Source organism: Calliopsis andreniformis, chromosome 10, assembly GCF_051401765.1.
Source record: "Calliopsis andreniformis isolate RMS-2024a chromosome 10, iyCalAndr_principal, whole genome shotgun sequence".
Taxonomy (NCBI): domain Eukaryota; kingdom Metazoa; phylum Arthropoda; class Insecta; order Hymenoptera; family Andrenidae; genus Calliopsis; species Calliopsis andreniformis.
Window position 1 is genome coordinate 17,561,402 of NC_135071.1, and position 18,783 is coordinate 17,580,184.

At 41.3% G+C, this 18,783-nt stretch overlaps 4 protein-coding genes, 1 long non-coding RNA gene and 1 other non-coding gene across 13 annotated transcripts in view; 3 read left to right on the forward strand and 3 right to left on the reverse strand.

Moving 5' to 3' along the window:
- LOC143184644 (uncharacterized) overlaps positions 1–8,778 on the reverse strand; it is a 22,648-nt gene extending 13,870 nt beyond the window's left edge. The window contains exon 1 of one of the 4 annotated variants that reach the window (XM_076387022.1): positions 8,565–8,778. The gene's annotated coding sequence lies outside the window, so the exon portion shown is untranslated. Of the gene's footprint in view, positions 1–3,940; positions 3,974–4,387; positions 4,508–6,334; positions 6,363–8,564 lie in introns of those variants that run through there. The other 3 variants (XM_076387025.1, XM_076387026.1, XM_076387024.1) reach the window with 3 other exon arrangements.
- On the forward strand, positions 2,688–2,759 carry Trnaa-ugc (transfer RNA alanine (anticodon UGC)). The gene has a single exon. It is a non-coding gene; the product is annotated as a tRNA-Ala (tRNA).
- Positions 8,779–8,829: 51 nt separating the features above from the next.
- On the reverse strand, positions 8,830–17,683 carry Chld3 (Chitin and LDLR binding deacetylase 3). 3 transcript variants are annotated; one of them, XM_076387029.1, is made up of 11 exons: positions 17,503–17,683; positions 16,903–17,031; positions 16,710–16,814; positions 16,453–16,596; positions 16,179–16,361; positions 15,965–16,103; positions 15,767–15,888; positions 15,479–15,708; positions 15,218–15,388; positions 14,855–15,142; positions 8,830–8,938 (listed from the first exon to the last, which is right to left on the reverse strand). In XM_076387029.1, the coding sequence occupies exons 1-10, from the start codon at positions 17,555–17,557 to the stop codon at positions 14,864–14,866; spliced, it is 1,557 nt and encodes a 518-aa protein (XP_076243144.1). In that variant the 5' UTR covers positions 17,558–17,683; the 3' UTR covers positions 8,830–8,938; positions 14,855–14,863. The 3 variants fall into 3 exon arrangements, with proteins under 3 accessions (XP_076243144.1, XP_076243143.1, XP_076243142.1); XM_076387028.1 differs by lacking the exon at positions 8,830–8,938 and adding an exon at positions 11,321–11,391; XM_076387027.1 differs by lacking the exon at positions 8,830–8,938 and having other exon boundaries at positions 14,703–15,142.
- LOC143184646 (uncharacterized) lies at positions 9,548–13,717 on the forward strand. 2 transcript variants are annotated; one of them, XM_076387030.1, is made up of 6 exons: positions 9,548–9,783; positions 10,358–10,389; positions 10,487–10,600; positions 10,671–10,857; positions 11,012–11,368; positions 11,562–13,717. In XM_076387030.1, exons 1-6 carry the CDS (start codon positions 9,649–9,651, stop codon positions 12,003–12,005), a joined length of 1,269 nt encoding a protein of 422 aa, XP_076243145.1. In that variant the 5' UTR covers positions 9,548–9,648; the 3' UTR covers positions 12,006–13,717. The 2 variants fall into 2 exon arrangements, with proteins under 2 accessions (XP_076243145.1, XP_076243146.1); XM_076387031.1 differs by lacking the exon at positions 9,548–9,783 and adding an exon at positions 9,883–9,999.
- Positions 13,862–14,597, forward strand: Lsm7 (U6 snRNA-associated Sm-like protein LSm7). Its single transcript, XM_076387033.1, has 3 exons — positions 13,862–14,032; positions 14,198–14,381; positions 14,458–14,597. Exons 1-3 carry the CDS (start codon positions 14,027–14,029, stop codon positions 14,595–14,597), a joined length of 330 nt encoding a protein of 109 aa, XP_076243148.1. The 5' UTR covers positions 13,862–14,026.
- A 48-nt stretch (positions 17,684–17,731) lies between the features above and the next one.
- Positions 17,732–18,610, reverse strand: LOC143184650 (uncharacterized). 2 transcript variants are annotated; one of them, XR_013002794.1, is made up of 3 exons: positions 18,518–18,610; positions 18,194–18,436; positions 17,732–17,839 (listed from the first exon to the last, which is right to left on the reverse strand). It is a non-coding gene; the product is annotated as an uncharacterized LOC143184650 (long non-coding RNA). The 2 variants fall into 2 exon arrangements; XR_013002793.1 differs by lacking the exon at positions 17,732–17,839 and having other exon boundaries at positions 17,845–18,436.
- Positions 18,611–18,783: the final 173 nt, after the last annotated feature.

An 18,783-nucleotide genomic window follows, 5' to 3' on the forward strand; every position in this document is an offset into this window, starting at 1 on the left:
CTGTTACCGATGGAATTCCTAACTAACGAAGTATAAATAATAACGCTGCAATTCTGCGGTATTATACAGTGGAATTAAGTATGGTCGGGGCTCGTTAAATACTTGCCACGAAAAGGTATCGAAAACGATCAAATAACATGGCTCGTTTGCTTCGGTAATATAAGCACGCTTCGTAAAAGAGATATTTCTGGGGATTCTTTCACTTTTTAATGTAAATGTAACCAGGTTCGCTTTTGAGCATTGCTTTCTTTCTCCATTAGAAGCTTCAGACTATCTCATACGGAAAATTAAATTGTATTGATCGTAATTATACAGGGTGTCCCACATAAGGTGGCGGAGCCGAAAAGGGGAGATTCCTGGGGTGATTCTAAACACCCTTTTCCTTTGCAAAAATGTTCTCTGAAGCTTTGTTAACGAGTTATTAACGAAAAACATCGACCAATCAGAAAGCGCTGTGTATATACACAGATATATATATATACATATATCCTTATACCCACTGATAATGTAACAGTGATATTGGCTCAGTTTCTAAGAAATAATGAATCTTCTTTCAGCAAATGAGGGATACGCATCCTCTGAAAGAAAGAAGAAAAGAAGAGACTAGTGAGTCACACCCCCCAGAATCACTGTGCTCGGTGCATTACCAGGAGATTCTTCGGCAACGATACCCGCCAATTCCTCGCCGTTATTCCATTCTCGTATACACGGTGGTATCGAGGAAACAACAATGGCGCATTATACGAGAACGTGGTCCAGGCATCGCCGACCTGGCCACGACTCGCTCGGATTTTTCGAAAGGGTATCGCGATTACGACGTTCCCCCGGTTTCCACGGTCCCAGATCACGGCCATTAATATTGCGTTTCGTAGCCAGCCGCGCTTATTATCTCCGCTGCCTTCATATTTGCTTTGCTAATTCGTTGATGTCGATCGGGGACCGCGACCGTTACAGGCTTGGATCTAACTGGATGGCTTCGAACCCTGCACGACAGAAATATGATAAGCATTTGCTGTTAAGGCGCAGTTCCATCAGAGACTTCTGTATAACGTACTAGACTGCGAGCTTCTGTCTGTGAGACGTACCAAATTCCATGTACAAATGTGTTGTGTGGTATTGTATGGGATAACACGCATGTGCTATGAAAGGAGCACGTATAATAATAATAATAGGTACTTATGTACTTAAATAGGTACTGAACTGACCAAGGATTGGTTTCTCATCAGCCACTTGATCCTTGACACTGTATCAAAATAAAATATATGTAGCAGATACCATGTCATGATTCTGTGTAGAAGAATTCTTCTAATTTCTCAATTATTGTACAGTATACATGTGCCACTTAACTTTGAAAAGTGAATATGGTATTCTCCAAGTCCCCTAGTGTTTGTTCCAGTGGAATCGCGCCTTTAGGAAACGTCTGCGAGCTCTCATCATATTGATCCCAATTATAGCTCGACGATCCACGTGGCCCCGCGATCCACGATCTTGTTATAGAGGAAATTCCTTTCACAAATGCTTCCTGCGTTTTTCGTTTCGACTGTAAACGACGACGAGGAAAAGCAGGAAAGAATCGAAGAAAAAACACACAGAGATGGAACGTAAGTTTCGTGAATCATCCCAGCTGGACCGCGTGGGAAACGCTGGATCGGTCGTGTTCGCGCAAAAACTGCTCAGTTAAAGATCGCAGAAAAACGAGCGGCGCGCGATGTAAAACGCTCGATAACAACGTGTTCGATGCATCGATTGCGCGAGATAGTTGCGATATCCTGGCCACGGGAACTGGAACAGGCCTAATGAACGGAAATTCTTTCGCTTGGATTCCATTCAGCCATGGTGACACACGAGCTTTGAGCGATTTCCTCTCTATGGGCCTGTGATATATTGTGTCTAACAACAGGTGTCAGAAATTGAAGGGTTCGTATAAAAAATGAGTCTTGTCAAGTTTCTTGATCTTTTGCACTGGTTCCACAATCGTGTGAGTCTTACTTGAAAGTAAGATTGTATTCTCTTATTTGTTGAAATAAGAGGGAAGTAGAAAATGGTGAAACTAAGTTTGAGGCTTTATCTTTAAAAGATATTGGTTGTTGAAAGAACGCCTGCCTTGCAGTGCAAGTGAAATATGTCTGGATAGACTTTCTTCTACTGCCTCATTCCACTAACACTGCTACGTCTAATCTAATGCACGTTGCAAGTGAAATGAGTCTTCAAGTGTTACGCATGTCAGGCGCATGTAGCTTCAAGAATTAATAACACGGAAAGGAAACTTCGAATCCAATTTCTCCATTCCTCAATATCTTCAGTTTCTTCAGTTTCTTTAGTTTCTTCAGTTTCTTAAGTTCCTTCATTTTCTTTAGATTCTGCAGATCTTTTTCAGTTTCCTTCATTTCCTTCAGTTTCTTCAGTTTCCTCAAGTATTTCAGTTTCATAATTTTCTTTAGATTCTCCAGTTTCTCCGCTCTCTTAATTTTGTCAACTTGCCATGTAATTTATCATCAAATACTTGTAAAATTTTCAAATTACATTGGTCCAGGTGGTTCAAAATGATTAATAGGTACACGTTCACATTACAAATGGAATTCCCAGTTCATTAATTTAGTACGTCGCGTCAAAACACTTACAGTTATCAGATACGAGTGAATGTTACGCACAGTTCTCATACGCTATCAGCATCAGGTCTTCCAAGAGGGGATGTAGCTCAGTGGTAGAGCGTTCGCTTTGCATGTGAAAGGCCCCGGGTTCGATCCCCGGCATCTCCAAACTAATTTTTTCCTCACTAATTAATTTTTTTTTTAAACTGTATCCACGGTGTGTCTTAAACAAATATTTATTAAAAAATTAATTATTTACGAATTATGAATACTTTTTTTTTTAACCTACTTGATAATAATTCATGAAAGTCAAATACATATCTTGCATCAGCCAGTTTTTTCTAACACTTTCTCTCATTATTTTTTATTCCTCTTTCTTTTAATCTTCTTTCTTCTATTTTATATTAATTCTAACATATTCACACCAATTTTTCTTTTTTCTTTCTTTGAGTATACCTATGAGAAGAGTGACTGGTATCAATCCAAGGCAGGTTCATTTCTGAATGTTTTCTTTATAGATCTACTGTTCCTCTCCAGCATGATTTATTCGAGGAATAGTCGAACTATTCGCAGAGGAATAGTTCGGGGGGTCCGACGATCAGCTTATTATATCCATTAATAAGAGCAGTATATCGCGTCGATTATCCGCTAAGTATAGGGTCGAAAAACGTAGGGCTCTCGACACTGACCACTGCTCGATGACTGCACGTCACAGGCCTGCACACAGTCGTAATTCATATACTATAATAGCCAACCCTGGCCGCTTTTTTCCCTTTCTCTTGCGTTCCTTCTATCTCTATGCCTGGTTTCGTTCTTTTCTCCTCTCATCTTCCTTTCCACGGGCAGCAGAAATAAATCATGAAATTTATAACTGGCCGCATGCAAGCGTGACTGATTCAGAGAAACCGACGAAAGAAAAAACATTGCGTGGAGGATAGGTATCCAGCTGGAAGGGTAAATTAACGTAAGAAAAATGTTAATTGAATTTAAAAAGGAGATGCAAGCGGACAGTTCATGCAAGAAGATGATTACTACCGTTTTTCAATTGTTCATCAACTTCTACTAGTTTTTTTATAGGAGATTTAAGTTCCTTTAAAGGGACGAAGTCAAAGTGACTACCCTTAAACATCTGATATTCTAGAATTGCTTTGCACTCTGTGACACGAAACTCCCCGACTTCCCTAACACAATTCTACACGACCTTGACTGATCTTGCGTTATAGATACTACTTGTGACACGTTAGAAGTCTTCTGGAAAGCATTAAACTGCTGCCTCATTCAATTCACCGTGAAAAGTGTAAAGACTGTTTCTGTTTATATTCCATGCAAATTGAAAAATCTGAGTTCACCTTTATATTTTCCACTGTGTATGAACAGCAGTCGCTCCCTTTCGATTATCTCAGCCCAAAAAGTGGAAAAGAATCATTTCACAAAAATATTCCCATAATAAAAACCTCATTCACTAATAGTTAACTAAACAAATAGGCCATGATTTACTATGATCTTTTGCACAACTTCTACATTTTGGACACAGCTACACAGCTTCAAAGTGTCATGGAGCAGAGCTCGAATCGTCGCGCTCGTCTCTCGCGCCTAATTAGACTCGACTAGCGAGTAATCGGTTACACGACTATCAATTCATCTGTCGACACATACCTCAGGCCATCGAACAAATTGTAGAGGGTACGACGAAGCTCAGGGTACTGTGCCACAGTGAAACGTGTATCAGGATCGATATCTGCGTGTCGATAACCGCGAGCAATGGTCTAAGATTATCGTGTAAATCCACAACGAACCTCTTTCACCTCCGAAGCAGCAGGTTGGAGTCACGCGAGTCCGCGAATCGCTTGTTTCTTCGTGCTTACGCGATGGAATGCGCGAAGATTATCGCGTCAATTAACGCAGGGCTCCCTGCGTGGGATTTCACCGCGACTAGACAGGTCTCTGAAGGAGGGTGTTTTTTCTTTACCTCTGTGGAAACAGAAACCTTCTTCTTCTTCGCGGTAACTAGTCTGATTCTGAATAGATATATCTACTTCAAAGTAGAGGCAAGCAGCAGCGATACCAGCTCTCACTCTGTGAACGTTCTTCTTACTAAAGTTTCCTTGTAAATACAGACTGGGGAGTTTTACGTATTTGTGGGAAATTTTAATCTGCAAAAATATGTAGAATTTATATAACGCATGAAATTGTACAAAATATCGAAAATTAAATAGCCAGCTGGTGTTAGCCAGCTAATTTTCTAATTAGTCTTCAGGGTTCTGTAACCATTTTCACCGTTCCTGTTCTACAGGCACCTTGCACGAGTGTCTCGAAGACAGTGCCCCCGAGGTCTCTTTTGATCGCGGTTATAAATACCCAGAGCGTGTAACTAGAGTACTGTTGACCGCATCGAGAAGGCACAGCTGCCTCTGTGTTTCCATTTTTCCGTTGCTAATCGCTAGATAACGGATTCGAGGGAGGGCTGCTTGCGGCCCAGATGTTTCCGCCTCGACGCATCGAGTGCTGCTAATTATAAAGGACAGTGTCTATTTCAGATAGGCGATCACGATTAAATATAGGTCTGTTCCTCTTCCGGTTCGCTGGCTTCGACGCTCGCGACACGCTTTTCCAGGATTTCCAGACTGATCTGTAGAATCTGCAGTCTCTGCAGAACTCCCTATGCTAACCAATTATATGCAGAAAGGCAGGACAATTTTCTTCGCGTAGACTCTCGGGTTTAGGTTGAGTATTCTGCATCATTGAATAATTTTGACGATTCTACGACCTGCTTCAGTGTCACTGAAAAATAGCAGTAAAATATTTTTAGTAGATACTGCCTTCCACCACAGTTGGGGCAGGATGGTTCTTCCTATCTGTAGAGGGACACTTGTTAAAGATATTCCTGAATATACAATTAGCTGGGCGTGAGACGAGAATTCGTGGTGAGCGAAAAGTAAAGAAGTCGAACGAGCCGAGAGGGGCAAGCATTAACGTTGACGAAGGGGATTCTTATGGTAATGGGCGATAGGTTCGAGAAAGTGGAGCGTGTGGCAAGAGAGCAGAGAGAAAAGAAGAGACCAGCTGACAATGGGACGAGAGAGAATGTCACGCCTGGCCGCGCTTCACTGACCGAGGGTTACGCGCTCGTTTTTATTTACACCTGGCGCGTCCACCTTACCAGCCGCGACGCCCACGCGGCCCCCGCTCGAAAATACTGTGGATACCTTATTACGTCAAATCCATCATCTGTCTGACTGATTCGCATGCAGTACACCTGAACTAATCCTAGGTATCGTCAAGTAGAAAGCAGACGCTCGAGGTAGGATTTATAAAACCGTGGAAAAAGCTTCTCTAATTTTCACTTAAGGAACCTGGAAGACATAAAAGGAATGAGACACGTTGAAAATTAAAATTAACGTAAATTCTACTTCTAAGAAAGAATTATAAATCACAAACATGTATACTTAATCAGAAAAATTGCATTTTTAGAAAATACAGAATAATTACGTTTATAGTTTTTTCTTTGCATCATAATATTTGGATACAGAAACTAGGACAAGAGAAATCCTTGCCAAGACAGTCCAAGGAACGAATGGGAACCCTGCATCGTACAGACACCGCGGAACTTAGTTCATTACCTCTTGGAAGGACTCATAAAAAGGATGTCTAATTAGAGCATGATCGTCTGAAGGGAATAATTAACAGGGGGAAGTTTGTAGGGAAAAAAGGCGACGAAATCGATTAAACGAGCCCACGTTCACCTGCTCTTTTCGATTCGACACCAGGGGCCTAGGCAAACTTTCAACCGAGTTACGCGGCTATATTGCAGGCAGTTACAAGCGGCAGGATATAAATAGGTGGCGTCAGTCGGCCGAATCCAGGAAAAGTTCGCAGCGGCTGAGTCGACGATTTGCAGCGGAAACGGGATACGTGGCGATGCACTCGATTTTATCTACCCTGTCTACCTTATCCACGATTACGGCTCGCAGGGCTGGCATTAACCCCATCGTCACCTACGATTTTAAACACCGTGAATTATTTATCCAATTAAGTTCGGTCTGTCGCAAGGTTCATTGAATTTTGCGCCCAAAGATTCATCAGAAATGTTAATGAGGCGTTTCGAAAGCTTCGGCACAGTCGAGTGCTTGATGCACTCGAAGCGCTCGGGTAGTTAACGATAAAGGAGCTTCTTTGTTCCATCGAGAGAACACGACGAACCTCTCCGTGGCTGCCACCGAGTTCGATCCCAGGCTACGACAAAAGTTGACTGTGATCTCTTATCGTGGTGTAACGATCGATTCAATATTATTGCAGTCACTCACAGGGAACACGATACACTGTATTCTGTAGTTAAATAGAGTGTGTGTGCATCTGACAGCTATGGAACTAGGTTGAAGTATTTCAATTGAATGTTGGAGCGAACGATTTGAATGAAAGTCGAATGACGGGGTATAAACATGTTGAAACCTTGGATTATTAATAGCAAATTTCTCTCTTCATACAAGGAATTAGAAAAATAGTACCTAATTCAGAATTTCTTTCAACCCCCTCCACTCTAAATATCAATTTCATTGCTTTGTACATGTTTGCATATTTTTCATACTGTACACTTTGTTAGGTCCTCTCCTAATTATCTAATTATTAAGAGAATATAATGTTCTAGACCGTATTTATAGTCACAAGAACACAGTGTATTATCTATTAATCAAGGAGAACCAAAATGGCCGACTGCCCTAATTCAGAATTCAGGTAATCGATAATTTTTGAAACTAAATACCCTCTTAATAATTATCGACCGCCTAAAAATATGTCTCCAGTGAATATTCTATAGTGATCTTTCTGAGCTGGCTATCGATCTGGCATTTTTGCCAGCGTTCAACGGCTGTTATCGCGGGATCGGACGCGAAGCGTGTCGAAGACACACATGAAAACAAAGAAACACAGGGAAATCCATGATACGTGCCCCGATGCGCTCGGGACGAGTTAAACCCTCTTGCTAGTGACACTATACGCGCGCACGCATACAATATGCATAAGCCGTGCCAGTTTGCAAGCAGTAGCATACATAGCTAGATAAAATAATCGTTCGAACAGACTTTCTTCTACGATTTCGTGTCGTCCTGCATCGATTCTGCTCGCTGTAAAAAAAAATAATACGTGTACGAGCGATAGAAACGCTGACAGAACCGCGGCCTTGGCATTTGTTAATCAACTATCAGCAGCGAACAGTGTGCAAGGTAAACAACCTTTCCTCTTTTCGAGTAAGATGAACTAGGGGGACATGCTTCCCGGAAGTGACCCACCGAGATTAACTCACCCAATTTTAAGTTACAGAGACTTCTATTCATAAATTATTGGCACTGAATATTCATAACATTAATAGGCGATTAGTGAAATGTAGAAACGAGGTGTGACATGTACTCACAATTTTCATTATTAGACTGTGAAGTTTTATGCAGTTTCATACTTTGATAAACACAGTTAAAGAAGCAGAACTGAAATGAAAATTTGCTTAGTCTTTCAAATATTACAATTTCCACTCTATTTTTTATATTTTTTGGTTCTCGAGCGTGGTAACTTTTTATATATTTCAAGATTCAATTAGTGCATAAAACTCCGCATTAATAAAAAAAATTCGCAGTCTATTCCTTACAAAGTCTTTCATATCTGAAATTATGCAACAATAAAGATTATATCACGTGGAGTCTACCAGACTCCATGTCAATACTTAAAAGTTAAGGTCACACAGTATCAATTACTTTGGCATGAATGAAAGCCTGTCAGTGTCTCAATACTTCAGAAACAGTTACAAGCATGTAATACAGACCGACATATAAACTGTGCATATTAAAACGAGTTTGTAGAAGCTCTAAAGCGAGTAATGCGCTTTCAGTTATTTCTACTAATAATTAATATCTGTACAAGGTGATCCAAGCTATTGCTTAAAACTAACGATAAAGAAAGTGAAAGAAAAGAACAAACGTGACTTACCTTTGACTGGTTACGGCAGACTCATGTTCATCAGACACGACTGCTAGTATTGGCACTTTTTACTCAGGGTCAAGTTCACTCGATGGTTCGATGGATCCTTTGGTACCTTGTTCTCCACGAAGGTGCGTCGAGCGTCACATTTTGATATCGCGCGCGTTTTCCACTTCGGCAGCGCGTTTCAGTACTCTCCGCGCACTTGCCACGCATCGACACTCACGCGCTCGACGACGCGCGCAACGTGAATGATCGCACGGTCAAAATACGCCGAGATCCACAGCAGCCAGGGGAGCCAATGAGGGAGAGGCAGCGTGCTCCGCTGGCCAATCTGCAGCGAGCAAACCCTCGACGCGTGCAGGGCTTATCGACGGAGCGACCTGCCGATAAATCATTCCTTTTTTTAAAAGATTCACCATTCAAAATGACTATTTGCATTCATTGAAAAAGTTTTATAATTATGTCTATGGAAATTGATATGAGAACAGTTTGCAAATATGTTCTCTGTTCTCTGTGAATTTCGAACAAGCTTTTATTCATTTTTTTTAAGTATACTTTGTTATAATTGTTACTCTATTATTGCAAAGTATTAGAAATTACGCCTAACTGGGATAAAAACTTGTTAGAAATCAATTGACAAAGGTTTAGAAATATTTAGCTATCGAGTTACCGATTGGCGATATGTATGCAAATTAAGTGTCCCAGCGCGGCTTCTCGATGAAAGTGAAACTATTTGAATCTCCTAACACCTATGTATAAAACAAATATCATTATATAGAAACACTAAAGTTACTATAATTAAATGAAAACCACAAATAATGAGTTATTTACCCTACAAAGTCCACATAAATTCCTTATCCTTAGAAGAGCTGTATTAGAAAACAATTTAGTAGACTTTCCCTCTAATTAAAAACTCAATTGCTCTTTTGGAAATCGATAATCGTGGAATCAGCTGAAATAGTATATACGTGATTGTTTTCTGTCTAAAATCGATCGATTGGTACTAAACATTAATCAGAAAGTAGTAGAGCCGGATAGTCGAATTAGAATAGGAAGGAAGACGGTTTGTTCCGCAGCCGTCGTTAGATATATGATAAAGGAAATGGAAGTATATAAGGTGGCGCGGTGGCATGCACTCCGTGGTAGAATTATGGTGCAAGCTGTAGGCCGCGTGTTCAATGTGCTCGTGCTGACCGCACTCCTGACGCTGCTGTTCGTCGATCAAGTAAGAATGACGACGAGGAACTTGACTTCTAATGATGCAGCCCTCGTCTGCCGCTGCAGCATGCTATAGCCCCGTAGAATGTTAGCGCATATCTCGTGTACCAGTGTCTCCTTGTTCTATTCTGCTCGACTCGAGGTCGATCAATACGTCGGTTTTACGCACGGCTCGTCCGTGTCTAGGCAATGAACCCTTGTCCGCTGTATTTCTCGTTCATGCGTAAGTCTTATTTTATGTCTATTCGTTTCTTCTCGTGAAAACTCGACGCGGTGCGTTTATTTCATCGAATCAATCGCTGATACACGACGAACACATCGCTGCACCGTGTACGCTTTCTCGCGATGAAAACAACCCTCGACGTGGTATAAGAGTGTCTGTGGAATTTTCGTGCAGCAAGTATTGTGACGTTCTTCTTGTGTCAATTCTTCAACTTCTATTTATTCTGGAGATAACAGTGAAATAGAGAGACAAAAGTTTTTGCATGTAATGCTTAATTGTGATAGATGACACTTACTGTTCGATTTGGGTGCAATTTAATTGTGATCTGTCCAATAATTATATTCTTCTAATTTTTAAGGTATCTTCTAGGCTGTGCAATGGGGGGCATGTGTAAGTTTTGTAATCTATTTGTCGAAGTTCATTGTATGTCTTTTGGGATATACCTCTGGTGGCGGTTTTACTACTGAGTATTTTATGTTATTCGTAGCTGCTCGCCTCCAAAAGTGTGCTGCTCCCTTGGCTGTTGTTACTCGGGTGTATTCCAACTGCACTCTACATCAGACATGTTCAATTTCTTGATTTGGACTTACTGGTACTTATGGTCGGTGCATATATTTTCCATTCTGTGATTTCCTGCAACAGTTATATATTTATGGTGTTGTGTCATTTAGGGCAGCGGTACTTATAGGGCTGGCTATAGCAGCAGCATGTGGTTGCTGGCTATGGAAACGCCACCGGTCTGTCATGGTGGAGGATTGTACCTCTTCGGATAGAGCTTCTACAGGTCCATGGTATCCTCCTCCACACTACAGTCGCTGTAGTTCCTTTGTCCAAACGCTACCACCTCCATACAATGAGGTATCTACATTTAATATTTACATAGCTTACGTTATACTCTAAGTCAGAAGAACATTTGTAAAAGAAAGAAACATATTACATGAAAATTGACTGTGCGAATACTTTCCTAACTCACTATACTATTCAATATCCTGCTAATGTATGAAACTTCTAGGTTACAGCTAAACCAGATCTGTACCCTCTGGTAATTGGATATGACGAAGGATCTGGCAAAGGAACCTCAGGATTTGTAATGCGTTACTTCAGATCGCTCTCCCACGCGAGCACATTGGACTCCTTGAGCTCCAGCTTCATGTGTAACATGGTGAACGAAGCAAATACCATAATTCCACCACCATATTCCTGTAACAACAGCGTCGACGAGCTATCTGCAGTAGAGTGCGAGAGGATGGAAAACATGGACGTTGAGTCGGTTGTTTCGTTGGCTAATCATAGGACAACATCTGACATATCGAGTTTAGCTGCTCAATCTCCGTGTTCACCACCACGGGCTACTAGTCCAACAATAGAAGTACGTAGTCTGTTCCGACCTTCCTACAAGTAACAAATCAGCAGAAATTGAATTTACCACTTATTTGGTGTTGCTTCTGCGTTACCTTACAAAATAAGCGATTAATTTAACTTCTTTAGATTTCTTACTTGGACCACTTTCATAAATCTGTTCTTGAATCACATTTTCTCTAATATCTTGTGTCGTTTTACAGTTACGTGAATTGCTAGATAAAATTCAACAGCTGCCACAGCTACCCAATGGACATAGCACCGTCTTGGCTTGTTATCAGAATCGACCTCAAGTTTTATGCGCGTCGAATGCAAACGGCTCTACGCAACGGCCTCTCAGTCCAGGTGACGTCGTCGGCTCATATAAAGCGAGAAGGGCACGAGGGAAAATGTACATGCCGTTAGGATTTTCGAGCTCTAAGAGCAAAACGAAGCGATGGTTATCGCGGTCCGCGCCGACGACACCATCGGGCACGATACCAATGTCTTTTTTACCGGGTCAAAGTAGGCGACCCTCCGAGACGGACAACAATCACCAGCAGGTGGTACCTCTGCTTTCGGAGCAGGACGAGACGGAAAACAATAACGTGGATGAGTTACACAGCATTCCGCCTCTGCCCGAGCAAGAGGAAGACCGAATGACATGACGAATCGTCTGAGCATATTTCAAGTGATTAATTGTTAAGAATTCAATTTCAGATATCGTCGTCCCGAGTAATCTGTATATTTTTTAACGTGGCTGGTAAGCTCCTCGTCGCGGTTTTAAGCGAGACGATAACGTGTATAAAGTTTGGCCATTGATTTCGTCCAGAAACAGGCAAAAAAAAAAAAAGTACAGAAATCGCCAGCGCTCCTAGTCAAAAGAAAACGTTCCAGATGCTGTTCGAAATGAAATTGTTTCTTCGTGCCGACAGCCAGTGCCATATAGTACTTTCTTTCTTTCTTCTAGCGAGTCTTCTGAACCGAATCGATACGCGATGATAGAACGAATAACTAATTACAACGTCCTCCTTAAGCTCTGTGGAATAGCTTACAGTTAACTTACAGACACGATAATTACACGAAGGAAAATATATAATACACACACGTACATACAAGTGTTACAACGATAGTTTTTGCGTAGTCGATATTCAAGCCTTGCCTGCTGAAAAAGAACGAAGCGTGTATTTGATACATCGAATTGAATTTTTTCGCCCGTGAACGAGACACGTGAGTCGCAATTTAAGAGGAAGGAGAATACTTACGATTAGTTGTTGCATCGGTAAGTTTTAATCGTACACAATAATACAGTGTCCATCCAAAAGCAGCCAGCCAGACAGAAGTTAAGGACAATATATTATACGAGTAAATGTAGCGAATGTCCGAGGCGTGAATGGAACAGCGACATGTAAAAAGAGGAAGAGGAAAAAAAAAAACGTTTTCGCGCGGTCAACGTACAATATCAATTCCGTCAGACGGTAGGGAGAAGAGTAGCTCGTTTTAAAAACAGCAACGTATCGCAAGCACAACGATTCAAGTGTCGTATTGATAATTTTAATTTGAACGATACGAAGGAGCGATATACAGGGTGATTCGCGGTCCCTTGAGCGCTAGTAGGGAAGTTTATAGCTCGTAACTGTTTAATTAGATCATCCTGTATACAGGGTGGAACACTTCAATAGATACACCTCAATATTTCCACTATTTATGATTGTATAAGAAAAAAGATTCAGGACAAAGTTACACTATTTGCAGAGGCAAATAATTTTCTTCTCGAGAACGCTTTTTTACAAGACTTCAAAGTCATCAGTATTTCCTTAAATTGTATTCTATATTTTTTGGACATTTACAGAACCTGAAAACGAAACAAATTCAACGAGATGTTAATTATTTATCTCGAGATGACTATATCTGAAAATAACATTTAAAAAATAGGAGACTCCATTTAAGAAAATACCAATAACCTTGAGATCTCGCAAAAAACTAACCTTGAAAAAATTTTTCGCGCGATGTGCCTTTCGAATAGTGTACTTTTGCTCTGAGGATTTTTTTCTCATTAAATCGTGAATAATGTAGATATTTAAGTGGTCCCATTTAAATGTTCCACCCCGTATGTACGTGCACAGAGAGAAGAGCCGGTACCAGGCGCCGAATAACCCAGAATGAAAAACTACAGATCTGCGGTGTCGCGAGGATCTCCACTCATAATCATAGAACTTAAACGAACATTTGTTATAACTAATCACAGACGACTTTATTCTTAAAGACGTAACAAGAAGCAGTCACTTTAAATACACCACGTCATTCGTTACGTACACACTATGTATCAACGTGTATTTTTTTATAAATCAGATACAAAATAAAAGTGTCCAAGCTTTTACGGGATTGTTGCACCTGTTACCGTATTCCCATTGTTACTATATTGAATCAACGATCGACATTATTAATAAAGATGTTGGGGAATTATCTTTATAATTTACTCACGATCTTCCTTTGCCTCCATTTTTCCAACCGTTGGAAATCGGTGTTCTAAACTTGGGAACGATTGTGACGCGCGGGAAGGAATCGAGAATCGATATTTCAAAAATTTAAACATTGTACATAACCTCGAATACGGTAATTTAAAATGCGTTACGTTCGACCGAGAGCTCGGTGACTTATCGTTTTCGGTTTATAAAAAGGAGAAACAATGTCTGTAAGTATAAAAAAAGAGATCATTTTTTATGACTAAGTTTTGTTGATAATGCATCGATAACGCGATAGGATTGATACGATTCGTTTTACAGGCAACGAAAGTTGTAAAGAGGCATTGTACTGTCAACATAACCTCCAAATTTCTTAGTTATTATGTTTTTTATAGCAACAGAATGCCCATGGAGAGCCTAAAGAAAGAAAGAAGAAAGAAAGTATCCTCGATCTCTCGAAATACCTGGAGAAAAACATTAGGGTGAAGTTTGCTGGAGGAAGGGAAGCGGCAGGAATATTAAAGGGATACGATCCCCTCTTGAACTTAGTACTTGATAATACTACAGAGTACCTTAGAGGTAATTTAAAAAATAATAGAGTGTATTGGAATTTTTAAGTGTAATTGGCTAATTATTAAAATTTTTCTGTTACTAGATCCTGATGACCCGTATAAGTTGAACCAAGATACTCGCATGCTTGGCTTGGTCGTATGCAGAGGTACCTCGGTAGTACTCATCTGTCCAGTAGATGGAATGGAATCTATTCAGAATCCTTTTATACAACAAGAAGGTTAATCGAATCTGTTTTTCCTTTGTTAAAATCAAGACACTCCATTTTATGCATCCCAATCTGCAGGAAACTTTTTATAATGGAAACAGGCATAACTTATTTTGCATTGTAAATTAGGTACTTATATAATAAATAAACACGATTTTCTTATAAAAATACGATCGACAGTTTTTCCCCTAAATAAATAACTTCACTTGCCTCCTCTCAACCAAACTCATCCTACTTGCAAAATAAACATGGCAGTGTAATTATTAAGTCCTACCTACACGTATCACTCCAATCCAAACTCGTTTCTCAACCATGGATACTCCTTAGGGCATTCGAAACATGTATGCAAATAACGATACGACTTGAGCACTCTGCTTGGCAATTTACAACTACTCGGCGAGTCGCAGGCGACTTCGAATGGCTGCAGCAAAGGCACGTCACACTGCCAGGGCTGGAAAGTCTCGATCTCATTTAAAGGCGTCGGCGTGCGAATCCACTCGATGACTTGACGACTCGTCACAAAGTAGACGTCGTTCAATCGAAGCACATCGTCCATGAATTGCTAAGAGATACGAATACAGAATGAGCGAGTATGAAATTAAGGTGGCTTTGAACTGATACCATAAACGCTACTTACGTTGAACGCATAGAAGTATGAGGGATTCTGGAACCACGACGAATGGAAATGCAAACCAAAGGGTGCACGATTGCTGAGGTAGTGCCTTTTAAAATTCAGCATTAGGATCTTGTAGACATTCTCGGCTGATAAATTTGAGGAGCAGGCATCCATCCTGGGGCAAACGTATCCCTAGCGAAATGCACACAGTCTCTTTTATTCCATCATTATCATAAGGAATATCACATGTAAGCGATGTGATATAAAACTGTGATCACTTACACCTGCCAAAAGATGATTTAGTGGAAGTTCCCAGAGACCTGGATAGGGGCGAGTCGGGCAGAGCTGTTCAGTGCCCACGCAATCGTGAGGTGGTCTGTAATCTAAGGTGTATGGCCAAATAGGTGGGTCGGAAAAGGGAGCCAACATAGACGAATCATAGACGAAACCAAACTCTGACATCATTAAGAACTGTCGGTTCCATCCAAGGCGCAAGAAGGGTGCCCTCAAACCTATCGCAATACTTTGGTAAGGCAAACATACACAGTGAATTTTGATTAGAACAATTACCTTTTATGTCCCTCAGTCGAACTGCAGCGTACTTATTGATAATATTTGCCACGCCAACCATCTCATCGAACCAATCCTCAATAGTAGCATTCCTCGACCACCAGTCTTCGGGTCCCCGATGGCTGTACAATTAAAACAAACATACCATTTAATAATCACGATTAATATTATTTTATGCACCATGAAAAGGACTCATACGTGACAGAGTGCGCGGCAATTTCATGGCCAACATTCCACAGATATTGTACGTCCCTGTAATTAGTGTACTGATGACTGACATAAAAGGTCCCACGTGCAGGACACCCATTAGGATTCTTCCTATCGTCTGAGAAAATTTCTGCAAACCCAACCAGGAATCATAGAAGCAAATAAGTCTTTCTAAGTCCATATAATAAAGCAACGTTGCCCTTACTGGTGTATAATTCAAAATTATCAGCGTTCACAGCGTTGTCGAAGGTGATCGTTATCATTTGCGGAATATTGTTAGCGGTAAGGTTACCAGGGACTCGTGTGCCATCCTGTGAGCACCAGCAATTCGGCAGCTTGCATTTTGTTGGATCACAAGGCGATGCAGCGTTTGGATCGTTTCGAGCATCTGCAAATGGATGTCTCCTTTTAGCGTGAAATAATCTCAAATGAGAGGAAGGTGTAGGACCGCAAGCATTGAACTTGCAGGTATTCCTTACCACACCAGCCTTCGTCAGAGCCATCGGGACAGTCAACGCTCCCATCGCAGAAGTATGTAGCCGGGAAGCACGTACCATCGCCACAAGCCAAATGCTTCTCATTGCAATCGCCGTCCTCAAGGAGCGGTCTCGGTGGTTGCGTCTCTGCAAAGCGCTTGAGAAATTTCGAATCACCATTCCATGTGAATCAACAGCGTGCCTCTTCAGGTCAGAGTCAGTCAGAGGTGTTCAAGCAGTTTATCGACAAAATCGTGTACCTGAGGTGACGTTGCAGTTGTCCACGTTCGCTTTGAAGTCGCATATCTGCCTGGAGACGTCGAACAGTAAGCCCTGGGAGCACTTGAACTCGAAGACTTCGTTGTCTAATAATAAAAGGAGATATATTAGTCTTGTAAGACTGTTTAGTATTGATTTATGGGTTCGAGGGAAAAATACATAAATAATTGTTACCTAAACAGAGGTAATACTTGGCACACTCGATGGGCGACCAAACGTTGAGCGCATTCGGGTTCCGATAAAACTTGCTATCGTCAATACATGGCGCGCCTTCCAATTTCTCTTCCTCATGCGACGTGCTCGCTGAAATACACACAATTTCGATCGATCCTCGAGTTTCTGCCAGAAACTATCTTCGTCCCATCTTCAACGCATTTAAATAAGCTAAGTAAATACAAATCTGTATATACAGGATGCATTGTTCCAAGTTCAAACCAGAAAAAGTCGCGCTGGCTAGCTAAATCATAAGAATACTTAAACGATCATAAATTCTACGCTCTAGAACTTTCACAATCCCTTTCGCACTAGCCAAATAAACGAAGAGAAATCCTGCCCATTGTAACGTTTTCACTTGGTCACAAAAATACAAGTGAAATTTTCGTGTCCCGTTTAAATCTCCCGGAAGTCTAGACTCGATTTTCGTTTCTTAATGGAGAACACAGTTTCAACTGTATCTTGGAAGAGCAAGTAACTCTGTAACCCTTTTTCACAGTTACTGACAGATGCACACATGCAGATTAACTGATTCGCGATGAGGAACCCGCTAGGACTCACCGGAAGAGACCAACGCAAGAAGGAGCAGCAACAGCAAGCGCAGTTCCGATCTCATGTCGATTGACTCGTCGTTCCGTTTCTCGTACGAGGCTCGCACTTTCCAACTGACACCTCCCTCCAGAGCCGAGCCTTATATGATGAGCATTCCTTGTGGCTGACTATCTTCCGCTTGTTTTCACTTCTTCACCGCGGGGAAATGTAGATCAACGATCGTCCACGCGATGAAAACTCGCGCCGCCGCGGAAGGAAATCATTCGTCCACCGATATCCCTCGTCTTTACGCAATACTTAAGAGTAATAATTCTCATGTTTCGATCCCCTATCGCTGACGCAAGAGCTCTCGAAAAGAGAAAGAAGAAACGGTTGTCACAAACGAAAGAAAGAATTGCTATACTTAAGAAGCTTGGCTCGAGTATTCCACTTGCGTTTCTTCGATAATTACGATACAGCGAAAACGCAAGCGGAAATTATGTGTATACCCCAGAGCTATCTAGTTCTTTGGTAAGTGGAATAAGTAGAAAGAAAGTTTTCCCTGTGTCTTAAATGGAGCAGCGGATAGAAGTCTGCGTGGAAATCTCGAGCTCTTTTCGACAGGCCAGAGGCGATGATGCAATCGTGTAAAATTTGTGTTTTACAATAGATACTGTTCGTCTTTGTTTAACCACTCTGATCTCGTGAAATGCACACGTACTGGGAATTTCAGAAGGCCAGGAAGATTGCAATTGTAAAAGAGGCGGAATAATTTCGTCGACGGAGTTAATACGTTCCAGATGCCGATAGCGCTGTTCGCAGGTATATTTAAAGCATCCCGCTTTCGCATCTGGTGAACCGACTTTGTCGCTGTCTCGTCGGCCTTGGACACTTTGGTTTCGTTCGGATTTGTCGAAAGCAATGCCACGGCCAGCATCTTTATCACTTTAGGGGGCCAATTAATCTAAAACCCAAAGTGTTCATCAGAGTCGAAGTGTCGACAGACTGGTTTAATTAGTAGTCATCGAATCCTGATTTACCTTACCCAATGTAGAGCGCAAGAAATGGATTTACATAGTCGAAGGCGGGGACGCGATTAACGCTGCTATTCTTCTGTAATTGCCATCCTCTGCCAAGCGTCTCGCCAAGGTTTCTAGAGCTAAGTCATTAGTGTAGGATACGAACACCTTCGCGTTTCTGCAAAGATGAAAGACATAGATCACTCTAGAATACACGAGCATTGATTGAGAAGAGACTTATGCGAGGAAGCAATTGCCAAAGAATGAACAACTGTTCCTCTGTTGAATGCCC

What these genes read in the sequence shown, in the direction of transcription:
- LOC143184646 (XM_076387030.1), top strand. Translation starts at nt 9,649, where the DNA reads ATGATAAAGGAAATGGAAGTATATAAGGTGGCGCGGTGGCATGCACTC. An exon ending in CGCTGCTGTTCGTCGATCAA is followed by an intron (nt 9,784 to 10,357) that starts GTAAGAATGACG and finishes CTAATTTTTAAG; the next exon opens with GTATCTTCTAGGCTGTGCAA. An exon ending in CTACTAGTCCAACAATAGAA is followed by an intron (nt 11,369 to 11,561) that starts GTACGTAGTCTG and finishes GTCGTTTTACAG; the next exon opens with TTACGTGAATTGCTAGATAA.
- Lsm7 (XM_076387033.1), top strand. An exon ending in TACTACAGAGTACCTTAGAG is followed by an intron (nt 14,382 to 14,457) that starts GTAATTTAAAAA and finishes TTCTGTTACTAG; the next exon opens with ATCCTGATGACCCGTATAAG.
- Chld3 (XM_076387029.1), bottom strand. Translation starts at nt 17,557, where the DNA reads ATGAGATCGGAACTGCGCTTGCTGTTGCTGCTCCTTCTTGCGTTGGTC. An exon ending in TAAATCATCTTTTGGCAGGT is followed by an intron (nt 15,389 to 15,478) that starts GTAAGTGATCAC and finishes GCATTTCGCTAG; the next exon opens with GGATACGTTTGCCCCAGGAT. An exon ending in CATACTTCTATGCGTTCAAC is followed by an intron (nt 15,143 to 15,217) that starts GTAAGTAGCGTT and finishes CGTATCTCTTAG; the next exon opens with CAATTCATGGACGATGTGCT.